Here is a 27706-nt window from a genome sequence, read left to right as displayed (position 1 = left end):
GCAAACCATGGTCTTCCAAGGCCTCCAAGACTATGGTTTGTGCAGATCAAGTCTCCCCCAAGACTGCAGCAGGACATGGTTGGTGCTCCAGAGCTGGAGGTAGCACAGGGCATTGGGGCAGTGCTCAGTCACCCCCCAAACCAGGTGATTGCCAGTGGGAACTCTGCTGCATTCACAGGTACAGCCTTGGGAGGGTCTGAGCTCACTGCTGGGATTTACACACCCTGTGCTTGTAGGCAACATCTACAAGAAGGGATCTGATGCTCAAACATGATGGGCTATCCTCCACCCTTATATATTTCCTATCCCAAATGGGACTGGATGCTCTGGACAGGAAAGAATTGAGCAGCTTCCACTGGCTCCTCTTTCCTGCTTAGTCAGATTATTCCACTTAGGATATTTATTTCAATTTATGACTCAGTTTTTTTTCTGGAACCAAAATCAGACCTTTTGGGCAAATGGAGCAGAGGCTGGGTGGAGAGAAGAGAGGGAAACATAACTGCTTAGCAGGCTCTCAGCTCTGCTCTGAGTCAGACCCTCAGGAAATGACTTCTTCCAAGACAGGTTTTTTTGGGTAAGTTTTCTGCCAGGCTGAAGCAATAAGACAGCCAGGACAGACACCATGACTGCACACCAGGCCTTCTGCTCTTCACCTCCCCATCCTCATATCATTGTGGGTTAATGCCACCACAGACACTGAGGGATTGTGTTGCCCAATATCACAGAGCTACAGCAGAGACATCTGCACTGAGCAGTTCCCCTCCACAGCCCAGGAAATGCAATAAAGCCCTGAAGAGTGACTCATCTGACCCACTTAGCTGCAGGATGTGCTGCTGAGGGCTCTGCAGCAGCTCCGGTGCCCGGCTCTGGTGGGCAGAGCTCCCAGCACTGCCCAGGCTCCCTCAGGGTCAGAGTGTGAAATACAAAGCTGTGTTTGGTGTCAGGTATGTATTTGTGACTGTGATATGTGTGGAGACCAACAGTGGGATAGTTGAGAATTCTAATAATAACTGAAGAAAGTAAAGCATGGAAGAAGGCCTTGGAACCTATCTTTTGTTTGCAATTAACCTGAGTTGATTTAGGAGCATTGGAATTAAAGTGTTAAGGATGTTGCATTTGCTTGTAGTTAATCCTTAAAGAGTTCTGCAATCATACTCTTTTGAAGTATAATTTTAGAATATTGCTTGTATCCTTGAAATTATAGCTTTGGAATATATATAAAGGAAATATGCTTATCTCACACCTTAACAAAACAGAGAAAAACAGCTTGAGAAAGGAAGATGAACATCAGCTCAAGGATTTATGGTTTCAACCAAGGGAAGCTGGACATCACTCTTAGGAGATTTGTAGTCCTTGTAATTAAAAGGTGGACTCACATCTGGGGAGCTGGACCTCACCAGATGGGATTCTTCTTTCAGGAACCGGACCAGCACCACCTGGGGATGCTCCTTTTGGGATACATCCTGAGAAATACTAAATCACAATATTGTATAGAATTGTGACGTAAAAATTGAATAGAAACTGCTGATGAGTAAAAATTGGAATAGAAACTGCTGAGAAACTTTATGAGTATCCCTGTAAATACCTGTAAGCCTCAACTATTGGTGTGCAGCTGGAGGGAACTGTACCCAGCGCTGTATTGCTCATACTTTACCATATTAATTAATAAATTGATTGCTGCTTGAATATTGGCCTAGTCAAGCTTCTTATTTATAACAAGAGGACTTACTTGGATATATTGGCCTAGTCAAGCTTCTTATTTATAACAAGAGCACTTACTTGGATATATTGGCCTAGTCAAGCTTCTTATTCATAACAAGAGGACTTACTTGGATATATTGGCCTAGTCAAGCTTCTTATGTATAACAAGAGCACTTACTTGGAGCTGGACTGGGCCTGTCCATAGACCCCGTCCTGCTTGCAGCTCATCACGGGCTGGGCATAGACCACGTCGGGCTTGTTGCTCGAGGGGCAGGACAGGGCCCGCGCTGGCACCTTTTTGCTGGTCCTGCTGGTTCCCTGCTGGGTGCTGCAGCTGCTGTAGATGCTCTGGCGGTTGAGGGTGGCCTTGTGCTCGGCGCGGCCGCCGCCGTGCGCCTTGCGCAGGGTGCCGCGGGGCGGCTCGCAGTAGAGGTCGGGCTCGCTGCGGCTGCTCTTGATGTTCTGCACGAAGCAGTAATCGCTGCCGGCCCGGGGGCTGCACAGCGCCTTGCTGTGGGCCCGGCTGGCCCAGCCCTCCATCTGGCTGTACGAGCTGTAGCGCCGGTTCTCCACGTCCCGCTTCAGCGTCCCGTTGTAGAGCTAGTGTGAGAAATGCATGTGTTTTGTGATATTATGATTTTAAGATGAATCAAAGATACAGTTTTGCAAAATTCCTTCTTTAAAATGCTATATAGTATCTTCACTGTTTGTCTGGTCAGTGCTCCTTAGACTGTGGCGCAGTTCATCTGAGCACATGGATACATGCATATATTGTATGTATTGTGTTAGAAAGTAATGCTGTATTAATGCTCTTAAGTACTGTGTGCAATGTAGTTTTAGGTTATAAAAAATGTTAAAATAGAAACTATGCTATGTAGGATATTTTTTTTAAAGAAAGGACTCGCTGCGAGATAGCAGCCACAGGACACCTGAATCTTTCAGAGAAAAAGAATTCATTGCCCTCTTATCAGAAGAAATGAACTTCTTCCCGCCTTGAAGGCACTGTTAGGATTCGAAGGAAGAAGGTGATGATGACCAGACAGAATCCTGTTTTTGAAAAGAATTTATGCATCATGTATGAAGTGTATGAATATGCAACAGGCCATTGCTTTTAAGGGTTAATTCTTTGTTAATGGGTGTCCTTTTTCAGGCTCGTGCTGCCCAGAAAAAGGTATCCGGACATCCGTAACTCTTTGTATTTATTGTCTCATATTGTCCTCATTCAATTTGTCCAAATTGTTCTTACTCTAATTGTGTTACTATTATTTTATAACCATTTTATTACTATTAAACTTTTAAAATTTTATAAACAAGTGATTGGCATTTATCACAGCTGCCAAACACAAACACGGCGTCAGGCTGAGCTGGGCACAGCCAGGCCCACCTGGCTGCCTGTTACTGCTTTCCTGGGCCTCCCAAGCCTTTTCGTGCCCAAAATTGATGGGAGGTTTGTTGGAATCCAGGACATCCCTCTGGCTGCCCTGGAGGGCTCAAGCCCCTGCCAGGGGGCTCAGAGACCTTGGCACAGAGCTCAAGACCCCTGTGCCTTTGATTTTGACCCACAGAAAAAATTACCAACCTTGTATGAGGACTTACAAGCCACGAAAGTTTAAGTAGAATGATAGTTAGTTTGTCACAGGGTGAAAAGTAGAATTTGGGGGTTTTTAGAATGGGACTCGGGGTCCCAAGATGGAGGAATTTGGGTGTGCCTTGTCCTTCTTTCTCCTTCTTCCTAGCCTCCATCTTCTGGGTGATGGTGGTACTTCTGGATTGGATTAGAGTAAGAATACACTGTCTAACATAGGTGCTAGGTATTGGAAAATAATTGTAAATAAAGTACAGGTAGTTTTTAGTATAAAAACACAACACCACCCCGAAGGCAGGCAGTGTGCCACTGACTGACCTGCTGAACGGACCTCAGCAGGCCAGGGAAAGAATGTTACCGATAACAGAAAATAAACAACCTTGAAAACCAGAGCAGAAGAATCCTGACTCCTTGTTCGGTTGCCAGGCTGGGAAAAGAGACTCTGACACATCTCAGGGTCAGCCAGGACCACAGAGACCCCTGAGAGAGGTTATCCAACCTGCAGCCCTTACCAAGGAGCCAAACCCCACCTGGGTACCAGGGACACTGAGGGACCAGGATGTGGCATCCAGGAGCTTTAATTAGAACTGAAAGCTGAAAGCTGGCAATAGAGAAAGTGCTTTATTCCCAACACACAGGGTCTAACCCACCCTGTAACTACAGGACCTCACTGCATATCTCTCACCATCATGGAGCCTTCCAGCAGTCCCTGCACTTACTTTTAATTTCCTTGTGCTCCTTTCTTCTCCATGCCATCTATTAGAATGAAAAATGAGTAAGAAGGGATTCTTGAATCTTGTTTCTTGAGCCAAGAAACAAGTGGAGACAATGAATATCAGCTTATGAGTTACAAGGCGTGTAGTATCTGCTCAGATAATGGGATGCTCTGGGAACAATGGGCAATAAGCAATAAAAACTGAGATGACTAAGACAGGAAATAAAAAAAGAAAGGATAAAAGATGGTAAAATAAACCATCTACAATTAGCAAAACAAAAAGATGGCTTTAGCTGCCCTGCTGTCAGTTCAAAATGCCTTCATCAGAAGTCTTCCAGATTTGCATCAAGTTTGCCACACCAGGATTGAATTCAATCTTCTGCCATGTTAAACCTTTGGGATGTCAGTGTTGCCTTGTGGGAGCCTGCAGGGTTATGCCCAAATGAGAGACAACTCATTCAGGTGTGTACTCAAGAAAGGAAAAGAAATTGTTTTAGAGCTGTTTGCCCCTTGATGCTGAGTTTGTGCTCTGCATCCCCTCAGCAGTCTGGCAAGGAGATCTCCAAGATATACAGCAAACAGGGATAAAAAGAACTAAGGAATAAAACGACCTTCCCCATGTCCCTTTGATTATCCTGGGAAAGCTCCTCCATGGTCTCCTGTTGGATCAAAGTGGTTTTTTCTCATCCAACTCTGAGCAGCGTCACTTTGGGTGCTGCTTCCTGCAACGGCCACTCAAGGGTCCCTTTGGCTGGGAGAGAAAAGTCAACACTGGCTCCTAATCATTTCCTTGGAATTGTGAAAAGCCTGTGTCTGGTGTAATAGTTCATGTCACTGAAAAAAAAAATTCCATATTTCCTAACCTAGAAACACTCTGTGATGGAGAAATGGAATCCTCTGCTGGCTCACCCTGGAGTCCCTCAGCTCTGCCCTAACTCCATCCCAGCCCCAGCACACTCAGCATCATTCCTGCCTCCAACACTCTGCAGAATTGTCATTATGTTAATTAATTAAGCTAAATATTTCCATTAACAAACTGATCTTCAGGAATGCAGGGAATCCTCTTGGCCGTGTCCCAGAGAGCTGCAGAGGTAACGGCTGAAACCCTTCCCTGGCACCACCTGGGTGGGACTAAGCCCTTTAGTCCAGCTCTGCTGATGCCCAAATCCCTATTATTTGAGTAGTTTTCAGACTTTCAGATGTGCATCTAAACAGGTGAAGTGCTGCAAGGGGACAAAAGGGGAGCAGCTTCTCTCTGTGCCTTCTCCAGAGGACACAGAACAAACCTGGTGCTGAGTGGGGCAGGGGCAGGTTTGGAGCTTCCTGCAGAGGGGTTGGGAAGGACAGGTTGCAGGTGGAAAGAAGAGCCACATCACAGTAGAATGTGATGAGTCTTGGGGGCTCTCTGGCAGTGGGACAAGCCCTCTGCTGCCCAGGATAAATCCAGGATCACCACCTACACAGGCTCTCTGATCCCATTGCTTGGGACGCAGCACACACACAGCAACAGCGAAGTGACCTTCCATGAAGTCATGATCTACCATATATTTCCTGATGTCATCCTCATTTCAATTTATTTTCCTGGGTTCAGAAACCCTGGGGACAGTGAGGGATGGACAGGGCTGCAGTGGGAAGGTGCAGGGTGGACTTTTTGCTCAGTGGAGCCGCTGGCAGCAGCCACAGGACAGAGAGCAGCTTGTCAGATGTGAGCCCTGCTGGTTTTCTTTATGAGTCAGTTTGAGCTGGGATTATTCTGCAGGGCTGTCAGAAGCTTGGCAGAGCTGTGGAGCCCCTGGGCATCTGCTGAAACCAGCTGAGGAAGCCTGGAAGAGGAACTTTGTTTATCTAAAGCTGGATTTGCTCTGCAGTGCACTCACTGAGGGGAGGGGGGAGTCTCTGTTTACTGAGACACAATCACAGGTTCTCGATTTCCTGCTGGGTTTTAGAGTGGCCATAGCGTTGTCCTCCCCCTTGGCAGCCCCGAGACGGGTGAAGCTGTTTGCAAAGACACCTCTCTGCAACACAGGAGCCCTGGCTGCAAGTCCGAGCAGGTCCCAGCAGGGCGGGGGAGCCTTTTGCAAACTCATGGGAAAATCGTTCCCTTGTGATGTGAAGCTCATTACCAAAGGCAGTCCAGGACTTTTATTGCTGATTCTACCAGATGCTTGGCTGAGCCCATTTTAATCTCTTTCAAGTGGCACGGACCTAATTGGTATCTCAGAATTCCTTTTTGCAGAAGGAGCCTGATCCAACGGCTCCAGATCAATGAGGATTCTCCTGCCAGCTCCAATGGACCTCAGACCTTGAGCCTGTGAATCCCTGCAGCACCGGGGCTGACCTGATCCCTTCCTGGTCCTGGCAAAGCTTCCCCACACTAAAATCGAAATCCCTGTGTTGAATTCTGACCCAGCTAAGTCAGGGACTGTCACTTCTAGCACTGGAGCAAATGTGGCCAAGAAAATGGAATTCCTGCAGCCATCAGTGAGACAGGACACCCAGCGAGGAAGAAGGGGAGCACTCTGTGTCTGCAGAGATGCCATCTCTGAGAGCAAAGGTGTCACAAAGTCTGTGGTTTTAAGAGCTACCAGACAACAGCTCCCAACTTCTGCTGATGCTACTCTGGGTGCAGGGAGCTCTCCCTGTGCTGAAGAGCAGCAGTGAAAGGAAAGAATCAATCTCTGGCCTTCAGACCTCATCAGTGCCCAGATTTCCCAATGCTGTGAATTGCATCTGCCCACTGCCCACAGGTGTGTGCATGGTGCGCCATCCACCCCTCTGCCCTTCAGGAGTCTGGGGAAATGCTGGGAAACACCAGGAAGTCCCTCACAGTGGGGTGGAGACAGAAGGCAATGATTCCCTGTGCACTGCAGGATCTGGGAAGCATTTTGAAGGGTTCAGGGTGTCACTGAGGCTTCTCCCCACAGGAGCTGAGAAGTCGGGACAGCTTGGACGGTGTCCCCTTCCATCACACAACTCCTTGGATTGCCAAGGAGCAGCCCAGAAAAGTCATCCATGTCCTAGGCTCATCCCCCAGTGTGGGCTGCAGGGAGGGAGAGAACTCTCCCATCTACTCTGCTCTTGTGACACCCCATCTGGAATACTCTGCACAGTTCTGGTGCTCCCATCATGAGGACATGGAACTGCTGGAGCAAGCCCAGAGGAACCCACCAAGCTGATAAGGGGACTGGAGCAATTCCCCATTGGAGACAGGTTGGGACAGCTGGCAATGCTCAGCGTGGAGAAAAGAAGGTTGTGTGGAGACCTCACAGCACCTTCCAGGATCTGAAGGGGCTACAGGAACATAGAGAGGGATGTTTCATCAGTAACTGGAGTGACAAGACAAGGGGAAAGGCTTCAAACTGCCAGAGGGCAGCATTAGATGGGATTTTGGGGAGAAATTCTTCCCTGTGAAGGTGGGGAGGTCCTGGCACAGGTGGCACAGGGTGCCCAGAGAAGCTGTGGATGTCCCATCCCTGGAAGTGCCCAAGGCCAGGTTGGCTAGGGCTTGGAGCAACCTGGGATACTGGAAGGTGTCTCTGCCTATGGCATGGGGGGAATGAGATGATCTCGAGAGTCCCTTCCAATCCAAACCTTTCTGTGACCCTGTGATCCTGTGATTCTGATTCCAGCCATTCCATCAGGCCCTGGCAGTCCCTGTCTTTAGGCTTTAGGATGCAGGAGGATGCTCAGGTGCAGCCAGGCCACCTGACATTCTGAATTTTAGTGTGAACTTCTCCTCCCCACTGTGAAATGAGTGTGTCTGTGTGAGGCCAGGCCTTGGGAGTTCATTCACAGTCAGACAGGGAAAGCAGGGAGGGAGGAAAGGCACTGGAGATGAGCACTGGTGGCTCAGCTGCTCCTGGCAGGCCCAGGAAGTGCTTCCCTCCCTGGCAGCAGCACAGATCTCCCTTCAGATTAATGAGCATTTGTGGATCTCCAGTTCTCAGCCTGCAGTATGTTCTTGGAACAACAACTGGAATACCCAACATGAAACAGGTAAATAAACATCTTTAACCTCTTATTTCAGCTGCAATAAAAGTGGTTCTAGAGAGAAAGTCAAAATGGCATTTCCCCAGCCATCAGCCACAAATCCTTTTCTGTTTTTTTTTCTTCCATAAACCCTTTTGCTTGGCAGGAGAAGTCTCTGTCCTCCCCCTAGTTTCCAGAGAAGAGAAGCACAGAGCAAGGTGCACCAGCCCAGGAATGGCACCCGGATCCAGCTCTGCCTTCCCACGTCAGAGCCCTCCCAGAGAACTGGGTGGTTCTGATTCCGCATCTGAGGACGCCATCAGTTCATTACCTGCCTGGATTTTTTTCCCTTGCAATTTGTTTGTTTCTAGAGCTGCAGACAGAGAAGTGAGGGCTCCGTATAAACACGTCAGGAGCAGGTTTCTCCCAGGCTGGAGGGCAAAGCACAGGAGATGCAACCTGAGCAGGTCCCACCCTGAGTGCTGGGTGGGGAGAGCTCCTCACGCTCCTTGCGAAACCCTCTGAGTGCTGCTCCCTCCATGGCAGGGAGAAAAATTGCAAAACCAGCAAATACATTGTTTATCTATTTCTGAAATGCTCCTTCCCACCTCTCCCAGGAGCTGCCTTTCCCTATGATTTTTCATCTCTTTTTTCTCATTCAGCTGAGATTTAGGTCTTGCTGGTTCTGTTTGTTCTGGCCAAGGAAGGCAGTGTCCAACCTGCTGCTCCAAAGCCTAAAGCCTCATGCAAACCTCCCAGGGACACTCAGCTCTGACCAAGCAATGATGTGCAGTGACTCCAAGTCTTTGTTTTCTCTGGCAAGATTATCCAAACCACTCTCTTTTGGGGTTCTTTTAAGCTTGGATGCATTGTCACAACAGACAACAAATTTTGATCTGAAATCCTTATGGAACAAAGCTCCCACTGACAATGAGAGGTTTTGTCCAAAGAGGCAAAGGCAGGCAGGGACAACAGCGACCACCTCTTGTTCAGGTAATGCTTTTCAGAGAGAAAGCTCTGGCACTTCGTCCCACAGAAGAGTTTTGGTTATAAATATTCCTACAGTCTCTGGTGCAGAGGGATCACTGGTGTGTGTTTCTCATTAGTGCCATAATGGATGTAATTACTACAGATAATTGCTTTAATCCAGTACCACCAGACCAGCCAAATATTCCTTGGTCTGGGAGCATGGCTGCTCCTAGAACCATTGTTAAAGTAACACCTGGGCCTCCCCTGGAAGAGAGAAACTGAGGGGCTGGAGCTTGTCCAGGTAAGGGAAGGGAGCTGTGGAAGGGACTGGAGTGGATGAGGGAGCTGGGAAAGGGGCTCAGCCTGGAGAAAAGGAGGCTCAGGGGGGCCCTTCTGGCTCTGCACAACTCCTGACAGGAGGGGACAGCCAGGGGAGGGTTGGGCTCTGCTCCCAGGGATCACAGACAGGACAAGAGGAAATGGCACCAGGTTGTGTCAGGGGAGTTTCAGGTGGGAAATCAGGAGGAATTTCTCCATGGAAATGGTTGTTAAACATTGGAGTGGTCAGCCCAGCGCAGCGGTGTGGTCACTGTCCCTGGAGGTGTTCAAGAAATGACAGGACCCTGCACTCAGTGATGGGTCAAAGGTTGGACTGGATGATCTCAGAGGTCTTGTCCAGCCTCAGTGATCCTGTGATCCTGTGAAAGCCCCAGTTCAACTCTGTGGGGATAAGGATCTGCTGGAGACAGGACACATCTGAGATTCCCTCCCCAGCACATCCAGGGTTTGTTTGCCCTCGCTGGGGGCAGTGCTGGGGGGACACACTGGACACATCCACATCATGTGGGGGATTTCCTTCTTGTGGAAGCAGCAGCAAGGAGAGCCAGGAAGGCTCTGTACCTTGTGCTGGTCCTGCCTCATCCTGGTCATGCTGTGGGACCTGGGAATGCCCAAACTCCCTGTCAGCAATGGACCTGCCAACCCAGCAGACCCAGCAAGAGCTGGGTGGGAACTGAGCCTCAAAGGTCTTTGCTGGTGGAACCCCACATGCTGCCCTCCATGTGTTTAGGATTTGGTTGTGCCTCTCCAAAGCTGTACCTGCAGTTGGGGTGAGCACCAAGGTCCCTCCAACCCATGGACCCATTTGGCAGTGGCTTTGCAACACTGCTGGAGAGACTCCATTTCTGGGGCGAACTGAGCTGTCAGAGACAAGGGTGTGGCTCATGCTGAGGCTTCTGCCATGACTGCACTGCTCTAGGTGCTCAGTTCAGCCTCCTTAACCCTCCCCTGGCTTTGTCTGTGTAAATCGTGGTCACCACTGCCCCTCCTGTGGGACCTCAGGTGTTGCTCACACCAGGACAAAGTTCCTGAGGCTGGAGGGCTTTGGGAACTGCTGGCCACTCTCAGCTCACAGTGGCAGTAGGGTGACAAATGTTTCTAAGGCTCCACAGCACCTGGGTTGAGGTATCACCCTGACACAGAGGGGTTTGCAGGCACAGATCCTCCCATTACTGCATCCCAGTGTGGATCTGAGCAAAGGGATTCCCAAAGGAATTCCCATCCTTGAAAGCTGTGCCAGCCCCTGACACATGAGGCAAGGAAATGCTGCAGCCAGGAGCAAACCCACTGCCCTCCAAGCGCCTCCTGGAGAGGCCCCACTGGCTCAGTGCTCCTTGCCCTGGCAGTGAGAAGGGGCTCACTGGGGACAGTGATGCTGCAAATGAGGCAGCCCACAAGGGGAATTAACAGAAAAAAATGTCATTTGTAATAATGGGTGAATTGGAGAGTTTAATCCAAAGTGTTAGAAACAAGGAATTATGGAATTATTAAATTAGAAAAGCCCTCTAAGATCAAAGAGTCCAATCATTAACCCAACACTGCCACATTCACCCTAGCCCATGTCCTCAAGAGCCACATCCACAAGTTGTTAAACACTACTGGGGCTGGGGGCTCCACCACTGCCCTGGGTAGCCTGTTCCAAACTGACTGATCCAGAATCCAGATCCATCATTTCTCTTACTCTAATATTTCAACATCAGTCTCACAAGACTGGGAAGAAAACACAGAAGTGAAAAGTTTGACACTTCCAGGAAGACACAAAACAAGACAAAAGCAGGAAGTCGGGGATAGCAGCTTTTAGGAGCTGTGGGTGGGAGAGGACACGTTTAGTGTCACCATCTGAGGCAGTGCCTTAGATCAGGGCACTGCAGTGTCTCAGGTACAGGTGCTGCAGAGCAACACCCTGGAAATGGATTTCCCACTGCACCTTTTTAACTCCAGGGGGACTGGGAGGCAGCTACTCCCCTGAATATTACACTGGGTCACTTCCCTGGAGTATCTGAGCTTGCCTGTGCACCTCAAAGGACTTTGCCACTTTTCAGACACATTCACAGCACCAGCTCCAGCTGGAAATAAGTCCAGCAGCTTTGCCTTCAAAAATAGATTTGCTTTATCTTTTGTTTCACATCTTACAACCCAGGAATTACAAACAGGAAACATTTTTTAGGAAGCCCAGAACCTGCACAGACTTCAAACAGGTCTGTAGACAAAAGCTGAAGTTATCCCAAGCTGGAGGCTGGTGGCGGATGTGTGGAACCTTTAATACTGTCTGGAAAAAGCAGAATGGAGGAGGCTGCTCAGTGTGGTTGGGGAGTCTGGAGTCTGTTGAGCTCCTTAAGCACATTTAGGTTTGAGGTTTTGTGTTCCAAAGTGCCAGTGGCTCCTGGGACTGCTTGCAGTCATCTCCCTGTGCACTCATCTCCCTGCTCCATCCAGCTCCAGTGGCAGAGATAGGGATCCAGGGGGGCTGATTCATCCTGACCTGACAGATCTCCCAGGTGGAGCAGATGAATCACTGCCCCTACCTCTGCCTTTGTTGGCCAGGGGAGGAGTCAGACAACTTGTCAGAACTAAATGGCTGATTCTCAGACAGACTCAGGTAAGACAAAGTTTACTGTGAATCCTTCACAGGTCCCAGTTCTTTTTGCTGAAGTAACACAGATCCTGAAGACTTTTATCAAAAATATCTAGAATTAAAGACTTGCATGACACTTAAATTTGGAGAAATACCTTCCCTCCTCAGTAAGTGCACAAGAGTCTCTCAGAGAACAGACAGAGCTGCCTAAATCCCCAGAGTGCCTGAAGGGACTGAAGTGTTGTGTCTAATGGAGGTCCTGAACTTTATCACCTTCATCACCACCTTCCAGCTGTTCCCCAGAACACCAACACTGCTGACTGAGATCCCCAGCAGCCAGTGGCATGCCCACCTACCCAGCATTTGTCCAGCTGCCATAATGATTGGGAACAAGATCAGGAACTAACAACAGGAAACAATAACCCTCACACCAGCAGCAGCAGCTGCAGCAGCACCTTACCAGCATGAGCAGAGCCAGGCCTTGGCTTCCTCCATCTTTAACAAAAAACCCATCTGAAAACCCTTAGAATGGCTGAAATAGAGCAATTTTGCTTGGACAAAGCACAGCAAATTCCATTCAGGAATCGCAATAGGCAAACAGCAACATATCATCAAAACAAAACATCCCAATTGTTTGAGTCGTGAAGCTCAGATGCTCCAACTCTACCTCGGGAACTGCCTCAGTTGCACTTTTCTAGTGGCCACCAAAACCCTGCCTGGTTACCATGGCTGGACCCTCTGCAGGGCTCCACCACTGTCTTAGGGATAGAGAAAGGACACCTGGATGGAGGGACCTGTGCTCTGACCCATTACAGAGTCCCAGAATGCCAGAATGGTTTGGGTTGGAAGGACACTCAAAGCCCATCTCATTCCACCCTGCCATGGGCAGGGCACCTTCCACTGTCCCGGGCTGCTCCAAGTCCTGTCCAACCTGACTTTGGACACTTCCAGGCATGGGGCAGCCACAGCTGCTCTGGGCAACCTGTGCCCAGGCCTCACCTCTCACACAGGGAAGAATTTCTTCCATCCCTCTCAGGGAAGAAAATCCCATCTAACTCTGCCCTCTGGCAGTTTGAAGCCATTCCCCCTTGTCCTGTCACTCCATCCCTTGAAATAATCTCTTTTCATCTTTCCTGTAGCTCCTTCAAGTACTGCAAGGCCACAGTAGGGTCACCCCAAAGTTTCTCTTCTCCAAGCTGAACAACCCCAACTCTCCCAGTATTTGCTCACAGCAGACTTCTCCATCCCCCCAATCCACTTGGTGCCTCCTCTGAACAAACTTTTCCCAGCAGGGGACAGGAGCCTCTCTGGCTGGGATTTAACCAGCTCAGGAAGGGACACTGAAATGGGCCAACAGACAGGCTGGAAAGGAATATTTCAAAGACACTCCAGTGCTCCCAGTTTTCCTACTGAACACCCAATGATGCAAACTCAGCAAGTGACACCACTGCCTTGAAGCCATCATGTTACAATGCCATTAGGAAAGACTCAGGTAAATCCTTCTGAAGCTGAGGAATGCTGGTGCTCTGAACAAGCAGAGGATCTGGCAACCACCAGGAAAAGCTGCAGCCCTGTCTGTGTGTTTGGAGCCACCAAAACCTTTCCTGGTTCAAACCTTTGATGGCTGACATGGAGCTGCTTTACAGTCCCAGGGTTGTTGAAAGGAGTCCTTTGCTTTTCTCATATTCAAATCCCAGATCTGTGAATTGCTCCTTTCTGCTTTAGAGCTGATGAAAAGCAGGGAACAGCAGAACACAGGCCTGAAATGGAGGGGCAACATGAGCACAAGTTGTCCCAGTGGACTGTGGAATGGTTGGGAGCGATTCCCTGTGTACCAGGGCTCTGCCCCAAGGACCAGGAGCTCTGTGGGATGTCCAGACTCACACTGCACAAAGACAGGTACCATCTCATCTGTGTTTTTTCTGGAAATCTACAATGATTTTTTTGGAAATCACTGTGGAAGAACTGGACCCACTTTTTTTGCAAGCAAAGAGAATATCTCTGAAGGATCTGCAGTAGCACTGAGGCTGGAACAGCAGCACAGCAGTTCTAATGCAAATCCCCTGCTCCACATTCCCCAGCCACATTCATGTCATTCACAGCCATGTTTTGGTGCACAGGAACAAAGATGGGAATCCCTGGATGTGCTCCAGGCTTGAACTGAGCCGTGATAGCCTGAACCCAACCCTGATCCCTCAGGCAGCTTCCAAACTCTTGTGCCACTGGATACCAACACACAGAGGCAAACTAAATCTTGTTCACTCTAAAATGCCCACAAAAAGCAGCTTGGGGCCCTCAATCCTCCTCCTCCACTGCACTGAATCCCTTTCTAGGAGAGCCAGGATCCCTCTCAGGTGAGTTTCTGAAGCACTGTGACCTCCCTATGTGACTGTGAGATGTCATTCCTGTCCAGGGGACCTCAGACCATGCCACAATCCCAGATCAAGGAGGGTCTTACCGGGTATCCCCAGTTGCTGTTCCCTGTCTGGGTTTTGGTGTAGTAGCTGCCCCGGGATGTCCCGTAGCCATAGCCATCAGCTAAACCATCATACATGGAACCTGCAAATGGAAAAGGCATGGTCAGCATGAGAAAGCATTCCCAGGAGAAAGGATTCCCAGCAGGTCCCTTTCAGAGCACAAAGCTTTTATAACAGCAAGATTAGTTATGGAAAAGTGACAGTTATAAATCTCAACAGGAACATGGGGAGTACAGGCAGGAAGGGGAGCCCTTGTCACTGCTGGGAACTCCAGCCCTCACACCACAGACCCCCGAGGGCTCCCCAAGGTTTGCAGCACAAATGCCCAAGTGCCATAAAACCTAAAGCAAAGGAGCAGAAAAGGTCAGAGTTGGGGATGGTGTCTGACATCATGGAATCACAGAATCCCAGAATGGTTTGGGTTGGACCTCAAAGCTCATCCAGTTCCACCCTTGCCATGGCAGGGACACCTTCCACTGTCCCAGGTTGCTCCAAGTTCCATCCAACCTGGCCTTGGGCACCCCCAGGGATGGGACAGCCACAGCTGCTCTGGGCAACCTGGGCCAGGGCCTCACCACCCTCACAGCGAGGAATTATTTTCCAATATCCCATCTAACTCTCCCCTCTGACACTGGGAAGCCATTCCCCCTTGTTCTGTCCCTCCAGGCCCTTGTAAACAATCTCTCTCCATGTTTTCTGTCCGTTCCTTCAGGTACTGGAAGGGCACAATTAGGTCACCCCAAAGCTTCTCTTCTCTAGGGCTGAACAATCCTAGTTCCCTCAGTCTTTCCTCACAGGCAAGCAGTTCCTTTCCTCTGATCAACTTGGTGGTCTCCTAGTTGTAGTATGAGAGGAACCTGATGATATTTTGTGCTACATGTCCCAGAATGTCTGGCCATAGAAGACTTGCAGTAAACAGAATTTCTCTCTCTGAAGGCAAAACCTACCCCTGACCCTTTCACCAGTTCACTCCATGTCTGAATCCTACCAATCCCATCAGCACAAGCAGCCTGAGCAAGGCTTGCTAAAATCAATCAATGGTCACTAACAAACACCATGGATAAAGAATGACCCAGTCTATTTAACACCTGGGGATCTAAAACAATCAAACACTTCAAAACCTCATTGCACTCTTTGAATTCCAGTCTTGTCTCTAAAAGATCACTTTGTGTGTCTATACTTTCTTTTCCTGAAAAAAATAGAGCTCCATCATTAATTTTGGGATGCTAGAGGAATAAATGAGACTGGATCTCAGATATGTTTTTTAAAGATGCAAATATCTTGGATCAGGAGGAACCCATCAGCCATTTTTTCTGTTTCTCAGTGCTTTAACCAGAGTTTGGATTTACCTACCCCAGCCCTTCCAAGAGCTCTCCCAGCAGTCTCTGGCACTGCAACTTTTGGATCCCTCCTAAAAGTATTTTACTCAATGCCACATTCATCACTACAAGACAAATGAAGTGAATCATTCTCTTTCCACAATGGAATTCCCTTAGCCCCCTCTGGATGGTCCAAAAGAGTTTAGGGTGATTTCAGCTTCATTTTCAGAAGTGCTCAATAATTGTGGCATCTCAGGTCCCGTTATGAGGAAGTGCAAACCCTGCACTCCAATTAACTTCCAGGGGAAGCTCTGAATGTCTAACAAAGTACAAAATCAGGACTTACCTGTCCTAACTTATGCACCTAAACTGGTGGGTAATGTCAGAAATATCCTAATCTCTGTGATTGTTTGATAAGACTCATCTCCGAGATAAACTGGATAAGCTCGACCACAAAGGCCCCGGAGCCACTCAGGTCTCCTCCAGCCACTGATCCTTGGAATAAACTTTATTTATTGCCCTGCCTGAGGCACCCAGAACCTGTTATGGTGATTTGGTTTGTGGCTAAAAATTCTTGCATTTTCTCAGGAAGATGATTCCTGTGGATGTGGTGTAAATAATGAGATTTGCTTTCTATTGTCAGCAGGACTGCACCTGGAGAACATCCCTGGATGGAGAACAGGCAACAGCCACCTCGGCTCCCAGCCCTGCCCCTGTGCAGGAAACCACAGGAGTTCCTTTTCCATAATCTGGAGATTTGGTGGGCACTGCTGTTCACCCAGATATCCCCAGCCCCAAGTGCCTCGTGCACAAAAAGCTGCACAGCACTTGCTGATAAGACAAAGAAACGGCCAGGGAAATTCAATGGGAGATTCAGTCATGCCCTTCACCTTGTTCTCCCTCTCCACCCTGGGATTTCCTTTCAATTCCACATCAGGACATCAGTGTTGGGCCTCAGCAGCAGCAAGGCAGTGCTGGAAATGGTGAGTTTGGGCCAGGTGATTCCCCAGGACACAGAGTTATCTGATAACCATAATTCCGAACACAAAGGTAAAGCCATTCCATGATAAATTCCTGGGAACTCCTTCTTCAAATCTGCCTCTTGTTCTCTGTAAACATTTTGTAACTGCAGGTGAGAGCAGCTGGACCATTTTCCTGAGTGAGCAGCTGTAAAAAGGGGTTCTGTACCTAACTCACAGGTCCCTCTGACCAGTCCTGCCTGGGGATCCACACTTTTCCTTTCGGGATCTATTCCTGCCATGCACTCCAGACTTTGGGGTTAGAGCAAGGAGATACCCAAAATAAGCCAGTTTAGGCACATCTGTAACTTTCTTCATAAATTCACTGCTCCATGGCCAAATTCAGGAGATCAGGCAGCTGGTTCAAGTTTATGTTCTCCAGCAGGGAAGGGTTGCCTTCACCTCCCAGAACTTGTACATAAGAGCTTATAAACACAGAATTATACAGAACCTCAAACATTCAAGGCATTTTGAAGTCACTCTGCTGGTTGGAGAAGATGTTTCTCCTGCTACCACTCAACTGGGATTTACTGCTTGGAGAGCTCAGTATTGAGACCAGGAAAAACATTTTCTGGTGGAGGTGGCTGAAGAAAACCTGATCTTTGTGCAGGTTTGGACACTTCTCTGCTTGGTTCATCTTGACAGAGAGCTTGACAGCCAGTATCCCCAGCCCTCAGGAACAGGAAGGAGCTCCCTCTTTTCAAACACCTCAAGAATAAAGCCCACACAACCTGGTCACAGGTCCTTGGAATTTGGGATAAACCCAGGCAATCACAAAGACCATTTGGGCCAGGTGGAAATGCTCTCAGTAGGAGGTGCCCCCCTTGTGCTTTTTTCTGGCTGGTCTGTGTCCCAGCTGCTGTTACCCCAGCAGCTGTTTAGGTTCCTGAAGGGCCCCTGTGCACTTGAGCAAACACACAGAGTCAGTAACACAGAACCAGGGAATCACAGAACCACTGAGGCTGGAAAAGTCCCCTAAGATCAAAGAGTCCAACATTCCCCCAGCACCGCCACGTTCACCACTAACCCATGTCCAAAGTGCCATATCCACACATGTTTGAACATTCCCAGGAATGGTGACCCCACCAATGCCCTTGGCAGTTGTGGCAGGGCCTGACCACCTTTTCCATGAAAAATTTTTCCCCCAAATACAACCTGAAACTCCCCTGGCCCAGCCTGAGGCTGTTCCCTCTCCTGCTGTCCCTGTTTCCTGGGAGCAGAATCCAACCCCCCCAGGCTGTCCCCTCCTGTCAGGAGCTGTGCAGAGCCAGAAGCCTCCTCTTCTCCAGGCTGAGCCCCTTTCTCACCTCCCTCAGCTTCTCCTCATGACAGAGGACCCTCAACAGCTGGGACAGAGTTGGAAAGATGTGGCAGAACCACCCAGATGTGGTGCAGCCTCTCAGTGACCATGTGGGGCAGAAAACAACCCTGAAGGCTGCTGAGATTTCCCCCTCCCCAAATTATCATTCCCCCATGACATCTCCTTTAAAACTTAGACACTTTAAAATCTCTTTTATCGTCAGTGGGACAATTCATGAGGGTAAAATTCAATTACAGCAGATAAGAAGTGCAAAACCTTGTGGGACATCTCTGTGAGCCCCCCTACACTGCTCCCACTGCCCTCACCCCCTCCTCCATCCCTGTTATCCATTATTGCAGAGCAAACTGAGAGCATGGAACCCAGTGTAGCTGTTCTTGATGAGTTATTTCCTTTCCTCAAAGGCAGCTCTGGCACTGCTGGCAGGAGGAGAGCTGTGCTCCAAGTGCCATTTTCCCAAAGCCAGCCGGACACACAGAGCCAACGTGGAGATTGTGGAAAAGGATTCTGTTAATAAATATTAATCTGTGGCAGGGAAAGGCAAGACAAGAACCAGTCACTGGCAGTGCAGGCTAGGCAAGTTAAATCATAAACTATGCACAGCTTTAAACAATAAGGATGATTAAACATAGGAAAAACACAGGGAGAGCAGAGGCCTGTGGGAGGCACAAAGCAAAGCCTGGGTGCCTTCTAGGAGAGAAGTGTCAGTGAAATCCCAGACATGGAGATTCCTGCGGGAATGACAAAGCTCCAGTTCTGCCTTCTGCCCTATGAGCTAATGGGGATTTTTTGTATTCCAATAATCTAAGATTTGTGGAAGAGTGGAACCTTTAACTAAATCATCTCATGCTGGGGGAGGTTGCAGAAGTCTTCAGAAGACTTTTTATCCCCCAAATCTCATCTTCACATCAGAGTCCTGATCCCCACCAAAGCCAGATGGGGTCCCATCAGACCTTCGTGGAATTACTCTCCTCTTAGCCACAGCCAGCACAGAAACTTCTCAATCCCAGCTCAGCCACAGGACAGTTGGATCTGACACTCCTTGGATGTGTCTCCTCAGTGACAAACCACTGGCAGAACCTTCCTTTAGCCAGAGGACTTTGTAGAACAGAGCTGATGGCTACAAGGAGCTGGGTCAGCTTGGCCTGGCCTTTTCCTCTGCCATGCTACTGAAATTTATTTTCCCTGGAAATGTGCATTACTCACAAATTCAGGGGGAGCCACCTAGTTTGGTATTGCCATGGGGAGAAGGACAGATAAGCCCTAGAGCAGAGCCCACAGACCCAACCCCCAAGGAGGAGAAACCCCACAGACCCCACACAACCAGACTCCAAAGCCACCCTTGGGAGCAGCTGCAGCTGCTGTGCTGAGCCAGCCCCCACTGGGCTCAGGAGTGTTCTGCTGGCAGCAGTTTTCTGCCCACTGTCCCACCCCAGTGCACACCAGTTTGAGCCCACACTGGCCACCTTGCCCTGGGGGACACCAGATCTCCAAAGTGGCCACAAGACCTTGATCTGCTGGACTCCCAATCACCAACTCATTTATGGTTCCATCAATCCCTGGGATAGTGAGGGAGGGTGTGCTCCCCCCTCAAGGAACTCCAGTGGTGGGATACAACACCCCTGCCCTGCTGTGTGCATGAGGGCTCCATGTCCATATTCCCCATCCTACACACACCAGGACACGGTTCCTGTAGGTGGGGGAAGCTCTGGGCCCTGCTCCAGCTCCAGCTCAAACCACAGCTCCAAACACAGCAACAAACCTGGACCAGGCCCAAGAGCTGCCCAGCCCTGCTCTGGGACTGTCTGGGAGCAGAGGGAACAAAGCACTCAGGCACTTGTGGGGGGCTTTGGGAATCCCCCAGCTTGTGCTGCCTCTGAGGAGCATCTCTGGGAAATCCCAGGGGATGCAGGGAGTTGAAGTTGGATGAGGGTTTGGACAGGCAGAATCCATGCTTAACAGACCCACACAGCCTCTCTGTAGGAAAAACTAATTTTTCTCATCAGGGCTGCCCACCTGATCTTTGGGCAAGAACAGCAAAACCCAACACCTGAAAACTGAGCCTGACCCACTCCAACACCAACCAGGAGACAGCCCTGGGAACAAACAGCAACTTCTCACCCTTCTGGGATTCCATCCAGGAATGCACTGGGATGAATCAGCCCCAGCACCTTTGCTGGCCAACCAGCCCTGGTGGAAACGAGGGGAGGGGGGCCTGGGCCCGGCACTTGGAGGCAGCTCCTGGGAGTGGGATGTGACTCAGCTTCCCCAGGACACAGAAACCAAAGCTGCACATTTCCATGCAATTCCCATTCCCAGACATTCCCCAAAGTGTCTGGAGGAGGGGTTTAGCTTGTTGAGCAGAAACTGGCAATTTGGGAATGTGCTGCTTTTTTTTTCCCTTTCCCAGAGGTTTCACCTGGGCTCCTCTCCAAGCTGGATAATCCCCCTCTGCCTCACTTCCCTCCTGCCTGTGGATCCCTCTGCCCGCTTCCCTCTCCATCCACAGCCCCTCAGCTCATCTTGCTGTGTATTTTATTTTGTCAGGTCTGTCACTGTAACACCTTAAGCAATAAACCCTCTGGAGGTGGGAGGAGATTCCCATCTTCCACTTTGGTGGCAGAGGAAAGCTCTCCTTGCCCCAGCCCCCTCTCACCTGTTGGAATCTGTGTTGACAAAAACAGAGGAAGCAGGGATTTGTTCCTGGCACAGCCCACCTGCCCTTGCCCTGGAGATGCTCCATCCCCTCTGTTCCAGCAGCTCCCAGAGCAGGGATGGCTCCCAAGGAAGCACCACCTCCACACTCCCTTCAGCAGCCTGCAGCCACCCAGCTTCTCTTGCTAATCCAGCCCCAAACATGTCTCTGGACCATGGCAGCTCACCAGCACAGGATTCAGCCTCTCAATGCAGCTTGGAAGAGCTGCTGGACAAGGCACAGCTCCTGAAGGAGGTGTCGGAGCCTGGCCCAGCTCACCCAACACCCCCCTCCATGCTGCTCACTCCAGACTCAGCTGAATGCTCAGTCCCAGCTCCAGCACCCCAATGGCTCCCAAAGCCTCGGGATTTCCTCTCCCTGGTAGACTCAGTCAGGCCAGAGCTCTGTGGCTGCTGTTAAAAGCACCTCCAAGAGCCAGAAGGTTTTCCACAGAAGTTGTCACAACCCTCTGGGTTTGCAGCTTCCAGCTGGGGAATGCTGGGCTTTAGCTCCAGATCAGCTTTCTCCAGAGACAAGGATGGCAGAGAGAACCACTGGCCAAGCCTTGATCCAAAGAGGAGAGGTTCCAGTGGGACACCTGGCTGCAGGACTCAGCTGATTGTTTCTGTGGCACACAGCCAGTGCACAGAGGTGGAGCGGCCACCTGGACCCCAACACAGCCAAAGTGAAGGGGGCTGTGAAACACCCCCACCAACCAACACCAGGGACACTTCTCCCAACTCATCTCCTTCCTACCACTCCCATCAGGGTCCCAGAGACCCCACACTTCTCAGCCTGTAACTGGGAGATGTGTTGGGAGATCCAGAGGTGAGTCCTGAGCTGAGGTTTGTGTCCCGTGTGTGGGCACAGCCTCCTGCTCTGCACCTGCCCCGCGCTCAGGAAGAGCAGAGCCCCAGCCCCAGCCCACGGCAGGGCGGAGGAGGAGCACTGTCAGCTTTGCCATCCACAGGAGGGGGTGGTGGGAAATTCCAGCCGTTGGGGCACTTGCAGAGGAAGGATTTGCAAAACCAGACAGCTACTCCAGCTTTAGAGCCAGGGAAGAATTAGTTATAGTACACACTGAAACGTCCAAGTGCCTCAGGGATGTGGAGCAGAGCCGCACTCCCAGGGATCAGCTCCAGCCAAAAAGGAGTTGACTCTCCCAGCTCTGTATCTTGTCCTAAACCCTTCCAATCAGTGCAGGAGATCTTGGCACCACCTGCCTGAGGTGAGCCAGGAGAGAAGCAAAGTCCCCTCCACAAACCCCACCAAGGCAGCCCCATCACCAGCCCTGCCCCGGAGGCTCCCTCGCTGCGGGACTTTACCTCGGTTTGAGTGGCCCACGCTTGACGACACCGACGACTTTTGCTTCTGCCTCTTGACCGTCATCATAACCTGCTCCTGGACGCGCTGCTTGCCCGTGCCCTTGGTTTTCAGCTTGTGGTCCGAGGGCAGGGCCAGCGTGGAGCTGGCCTGGTCCTGGAAGCACTCGTAGGCCAGCGCCGTTTTCAGCGGGGAGTGGAGCATGGCTGGAGGCCGCGGGCGCGGGGCTGCACTCGGCTCGCACGGACAACACGGGGCCACCGAACACCGGCTCTGCTGGGCTTAGTCCCCCGAAGCCCTCCTTGCCATACGTCCCCTGGCCCAGGGTGTCTCACGGCTGCTGCTCGCAGCTCGGCTCCCCGGCGTGTGAGCAGTCACACCCTCTGCCAGACTGGATATACAGCCCTGCCCGCACACACCCACGCCTCCCGCCAGCCCCGGCACCCCCGGGCCGCTGAGGGCCTGCCCGGCCCCGGGCCTGCCCCAGCCCCAGCCCCTGCCCAGCCCCGGGGCCGCGGCCGTGCCGGTGCCAGGGCGGGGGGCTCCAGGGCTGGGCATGGGCACTGAGAGGGGTCGGGCTGAGGCTCTGTGGGTCTGGGTGGGAAACGGTGCTCCCCGGGGCTGGAGCATCTCCCACACGGCTCCTCTTGGGCTCCAGTGTTTCCCTCAGCCCCAACTGCATCAGCCCTAAGAGATGGCCCTGCCTGCCGGAGCAACGCTGCCCACAGCGCCCGTTCAGAGCCCAACTCTGCAAGCACAGGCTGCAAATCCACCCCTGCAAGCCCAGGAGTGCAGGATTCCTGCAGGATTCCTGCAGAACACCGGCCCCAGGGGTCAGGGAGGGCCCTGACAGGTCCCCTGGAGAGCCAGGGACATCCCCCCAGAGGGTGTCCCCTTGTCTGAGGGACAGGCCTGTGCGGAAATCAGGGCACTGTTGAGGCAATTTTTGCACACAGCTTGGGGTAGCAGGGAGGAAAAGAGGAAATTTAGCAAGAAGAGGAGATAAAATGGCTGTGCAAGAAATGACACGCCAGGCTATGAATGGCAGCAGAGAGTTCTCCCTCTGCCAAGCCACACTGCAGCAACTCGTTTGCAGAGAAGCGAGCACCTCGCTGCTGGTGTGACCAGTTTCAGGTCACAGCAAGTGCTGACAAAGCTCCTGCCAAGCCACAGGAGGCTGATACAGGAGAAGAGGAGCAGTCCCCATCAGGAGGGAGGCTGAGGAGAGGATGCCCAGGGTAGAGGCTTCCTGGGTGCTCCAGGATCAGGACCTGGGTGCTTGTGCCAACACTCAGAGGAGCAGAGCCCTTTGTGCTGCCAGATGGATCAGCTGGGGGAGAAAAGATGTGTGGAGTTTCCCTCCAGTGAGAATCAGCAGTGCCCGGGATCCGACCTGGTGCTTGCACTCCCATCCATCAGGTTTTGTGTTTTCCTGGTGGTTTGTGTCCACTTTTCATGTTTTGTAGGAACAAGAGCAGCATCAGAAAGCACAGAGCAGGCTCCTGGGAAAGATGAGCTTTGTGTAGTGTCCTTTTCCATGCTCCAGGATGCTCCTCCCATGAAACCCAGGAGTAGAAAGCTGGGTTTTGTCAATATAACACAGGAGTGGAGCAACTGGAGGGTATTTATTTGCCTTTGGTCCCTTCTCCCCACCTTCCCTGACACCTCACCAAGGGATGCAGAGGCTTTACCCTGCTCCATCACCCAACCAGCAGGACTTTTAGACCATGCCCAGGCAAGGCCAGCCTGGAGGAGGGTGGGCGCTGCCCAGGGCCGGGTGGGTGATGCCCCGTGGGATGAGTGGATGGGGTGAGTGGGTGCCCTCCTTTCCTGCTGCTCCCGAGCATTCCCCGGGTGGGGATCAGGCCGTGCTGTCCCAGTACAGGCAGGAGCAGCACAGCAGCTGTGCCCGGCTGTTGTTTTCCCCTGCCCCACTTGTTTCTCTTGCAAGCTCGATATCGATGCCAAGCGGTGTTTTCGCAAATCAATGACAGGCTGTCAGCGTCAGGTGGCTCCTGCACAACAAAGTGCCAGCTCTCGCAAACCTGTAATGTCACTTGGCCCGGGGCGAGGAACAGCCCTGTCCCTGTCCCCGCGGGAGAGCCGCGTGTTTATCGCATCCCGTCACTGCGCTCTGGCATCTCCCGGTTTCATAACTCGCCCGAATTGCTGAGCTGGGCTGCGGAGCTGCGGACAGGGAGCTCAGGGAGGCTTTCAGGAAACAATGGTTTCTTGGGGCGAGTTCGCACGGTTTAGCCCAAGGGAGGGAATCTCCCGGGATTCTGCAACAGATTCCAAATCCGTATGTAGAAGAGCAAAAGATGCTTAAACGAAGGTTTGCATGGTAGTTCTGTGCAAACTGCGTTCTGGTATCGGGCTGGGGTGTCCCTGAGCGGGGCACGGGAGCACCATCCCGGCCAGCCCAGCGCAGCCCCGGCACAGCAGCAGCAGCAGCAGAGCTGAGCTTTCATCCCGCAGCGCCCCGAGCAAATTCCCTGTCTGCCTTTGTGTCTGGAGCTCTCGGGCACAGCGGGCAGGGCTGAAGGGACGCAGAGCCGTGCCGGCTCGGGCTGCGATGGGCAGGGCTCGGAGGGTCGATGCAGGCGGTGCCACAGGACGCGGGGCTCGGGGGTCCCGGTTCTGCCCCACAGCGCTCGGCGAGGCCGTGACTCACCCTCCGCACCCACTGCGGGACCCGCCCTGTGCATCTGGGCTCTTCAAAGCATTTTTGTGAGAGTTCCTGGGATTCCTGCCAGCTGCCTGATCGCAATCAAAGCGCTCGCTGGCCCAATGCTGCTCCCAGAGAGGCGCAGGGTGCCTGTTCAAACTTGTCGGGCGCTCCTGAGCTGCAAGTGTCTGAGGCGCGCTCGGATTCTGCTGGGGGGAATCATTGTCCCCGGTCCTGGTGACAGAAGTCCCGCTGTTGGGGGTCACTTCAGCACCGGGGGTTGATCCTTCCTTCGGACAGGTGGTGGCCAGGAGGGGCAGAGGTGCAGATGCTGGGGATTCTCGTATTTCCCAGGATTATGCTGTTTTCAGAGCAGTGATTCATCCCCGCCCCAGCACAGCTGAGATTTCCAGAGCCTGGCAAAGTTCTGCAGGAGGGAACCTGCTCTTCAGACTTGCACACCTTGGTTTCACTCTGCCTGCCTTGAAAGTGTCTCTTTTATGGGACCAGAGAGCACCATAGGAAGGGGGCAGATGGAGAGCTCAGACCCAACAGAGTAACAGGACACAGCTGGAAGGGAACGTGGAGCTGCCATGGTGAGGAAAGCCAGGCTGAAGCCTGCTAAGACTTGTGGCAAGGTTGTTCTTGAGCAAAACCTCCCCTCCACTCCTTGCACACCTGTGGCACTGAGAGGTTTTTGCGGTGGTGCTGTGGGAGGACAAGAAGGCAACAGTACCAGACAGGTGATGGGCTGGCCCTTGGCAAAGCAGGGACACTTCTCCAGCCCCAGAGATCTCCTAGTGTGCATGGAAGCTTGGAAAGAAAGGAAATCCCTGATTTCTCTCCAAAACAAAAGGATGCATCAGGCACAGCAGCTGCATCCAGCCAGCTGAAAGCCTGGGCTGCATAAGGGAGAGAAATGACCCAGGAACATCACTGAGGTGTTCCCTGGCAGAAACGTGGAATGTGTGAGTTAGGAAGGGGCTGCCCCTCTGCCCAAAGCAGGGCTGAACCAAGGCAGGACCCAGCTGCTCCAGATGTTGTCCAGTCAGGTTTGATGGAGATTCCACAGCCTCTCAGGCCTCTCTCCCAGCATTTTACTGTCCTCACGGTGAATTGTTTTTCAGGTATCTAAAAGGAATTTCCCATGTCCCAGCTTGTTCCCGGTGCCTCTGCTCTCCCCATGCACCTCAGAAGGTGTGACTCCACCTTCACAGAATCCCAGAATGGATTGATTGACTTGGAACTGACCTCAAAGCTCATCCTGTTCCACCCCCTGCCACAGGCAGGGACACCTTCCACTATCCCAGGTTGCTCCAGGCCCCATCCAGCCTGGCCCTGGCCAGGGATGGGGCAGCAGAGCAGTTCCTAATGATTTTAATGGGGTTACCTGTGCATTCCAATGCCAGCAGCTGCAGTGTCTGTAAAGCTCCTTGGTGCCACAGAGGGAGGAGCCTCCTCTGCAGCCTTGGCAGCTTCCACTGCCCAGCAGGAGCCTTGAGTTGGCAGAAATGGCAAAAAACCCCCACAATTAAGTCCCCAAATCAGCTGTGTTTTGCTGTCAGACCCCTCAATTCCCCCCTCTCAAATTGGAGTTTGCAGTCCCCTGGAGTTGTGAGTTTGGAGTTTAAAATGGTTCTACTTGGCCAGTGTTGGTTGCATAACGTTCACTCCTGGTCTGTGTATGGAAGCCCTGAGTCCATGGAGTTGTTGGTTAATTTGCTTAAACCCCCATTTTTCCCTTCTCAGGGAAGACCTTTGGCGCCAGAGGAAACCAAACCCAGTGCTGAGTGAGGAGGTGACTCCAGCCTGGAGAAGGAAAGGTTCCCCAAAAGTTCCTCAGAGATTCCCTAGAGGTTTCCTTGTCCCTCTGGGGAAGGCCCAGAGTCCCATGGGGTGCTCTGGAAAAGGACAAGGGACACTGGGCAGCAGCTGCAACAGGGAAAATTCCAACTGCCCATAAGGAAAAAGCTTTTCCCATGGAGCTCTGCAGCCTTGGGATGGGATCTTACAAGGACTGCAGTCACTGGAGTTGGCCTTGCACTGAGCCCTGCTGTGAACATGGCCTGGGGCTCAGGACTTCCCAGAGTCCTTCCAGCCTTTCCTAATTTCCCTGACCTGAAGGGCACTGACAGTTCCCACACGTGGAGCTCTGGGTCCTGCAGGGGACACAGGAGAGGGAGATGTCCCCTGACAATGACAATTCTCCCTTGGCCTTGGCAGCCTGGAGCTGAGTGTGGCCCAAGCACCACCTGCTCTCCCTGCCCCAGGACAGGGCTGTGTGGGACATTCCTGCACAGATGACTTGATCATTCTTCTCCATTCCAAACAGAGATGAGTGGCAGGAGGGCAGGGATGCACTCTGGAGCATCAGCCTCCTCCTCTTCTCCTTGGCTTTTGTGCCCTGCTCAAACACCAGACCCTGCCTGAGGACCAAATGCCTTCTCTGCTCCTGGCTCCCCTTTGGATTTGCCATGGAGTGTCACCAGTTCCCTCTGCAGTGCCTGAGGCTGCTGGGATGTGGAGCAGGAGCTCAGCCAAGCACCTGGGAGGTGGAATATCCCTAAAGAAGGGCCCAGGGGAGGTGACACCGGCCCTGCCCCGAGCTGCTGCAGCCAGGGGTGGGAGCCTGGCCAGGCTGTCCCAGCCTGGGGTGTCCATGCTCACTCCCTGCAGTGTGGAGCCACAGGGACAGGGGCTGCCCTGGCAGTGCTCAGCTTCCCAGAGCAGCCCAACCTCCCCTCACACACAGAAACAGCACTGCAGGAGTTCAGCCTGGGGCTTCAGCACATTTCCAGTCCAGAGGGAACTTTGCAAGGCCAGACCTGGCAAAATCAGCACCAATTGTGCAGGGATGACTTGGATGCTTGGACACCCCCTTGGATGTCCTTGCTTGTCTCTAGCACTGTTCCCTGATGATGTTTCAGGTTCCAGGTCATAAATTCTCTTGGAAAATCTGTGTTTTCCTGAAGTCTGAAGGTGAACATGTGGATAATTTTTCCACCTTGCAAAGCCAATCCAGGACAGACTGTTC

At 51.7% G+C, this 27706-nt stretch overlaps 1 protein-coding gene across 1 annotated transcript in view; it reads right to left on the bottom strand.

Annotated features, from left to right (window-relative positions):
* Positions 1-22208, bottom strand: part of PKP1 (plakophilin 1) — a 47202-nt gene extending 24994 nt beyond the window's left edge. The window contains exons 1-3 of the mRNA XM_054290666.1: positions 22007-22208; positions 14312-14412; positions 1880-2301 (exon numbers count right to left, since the gene is read on the bottom strand). Of these exons, the coding sequence (XP_054146641.1) occupies positions 1880-2301; positions 14312-14412; positions 22007-22208 (725 nt within the window). The remainder of the gene's footprint in view (positions 1-1879; positions 2302-14311; positions 14413-22006) is intronic.
* Positions 22209-27706: the final 5498 nt, after the last annotated feature.

This window comes from Melozone crissalis, unplaced genomic scaffold, assembly GCF_028551555.1.
Source record: "Melozone crissalis strain CALT ecotype California unplaced genomic scaffold, PUWL_Pcris_2 ptg000086l_1, whole genome shotgun sequence".
Classification (NCBI taxonomy): domain Eukaryota; kingdom Metazoa; phylum Chordata; class Aves; order Passeriformes; family Passerellidae; genus Melozone; species Melozone crissalis.
This window is presented reverse-complemented; position numbering and strand designations above follow the sequence as displayed.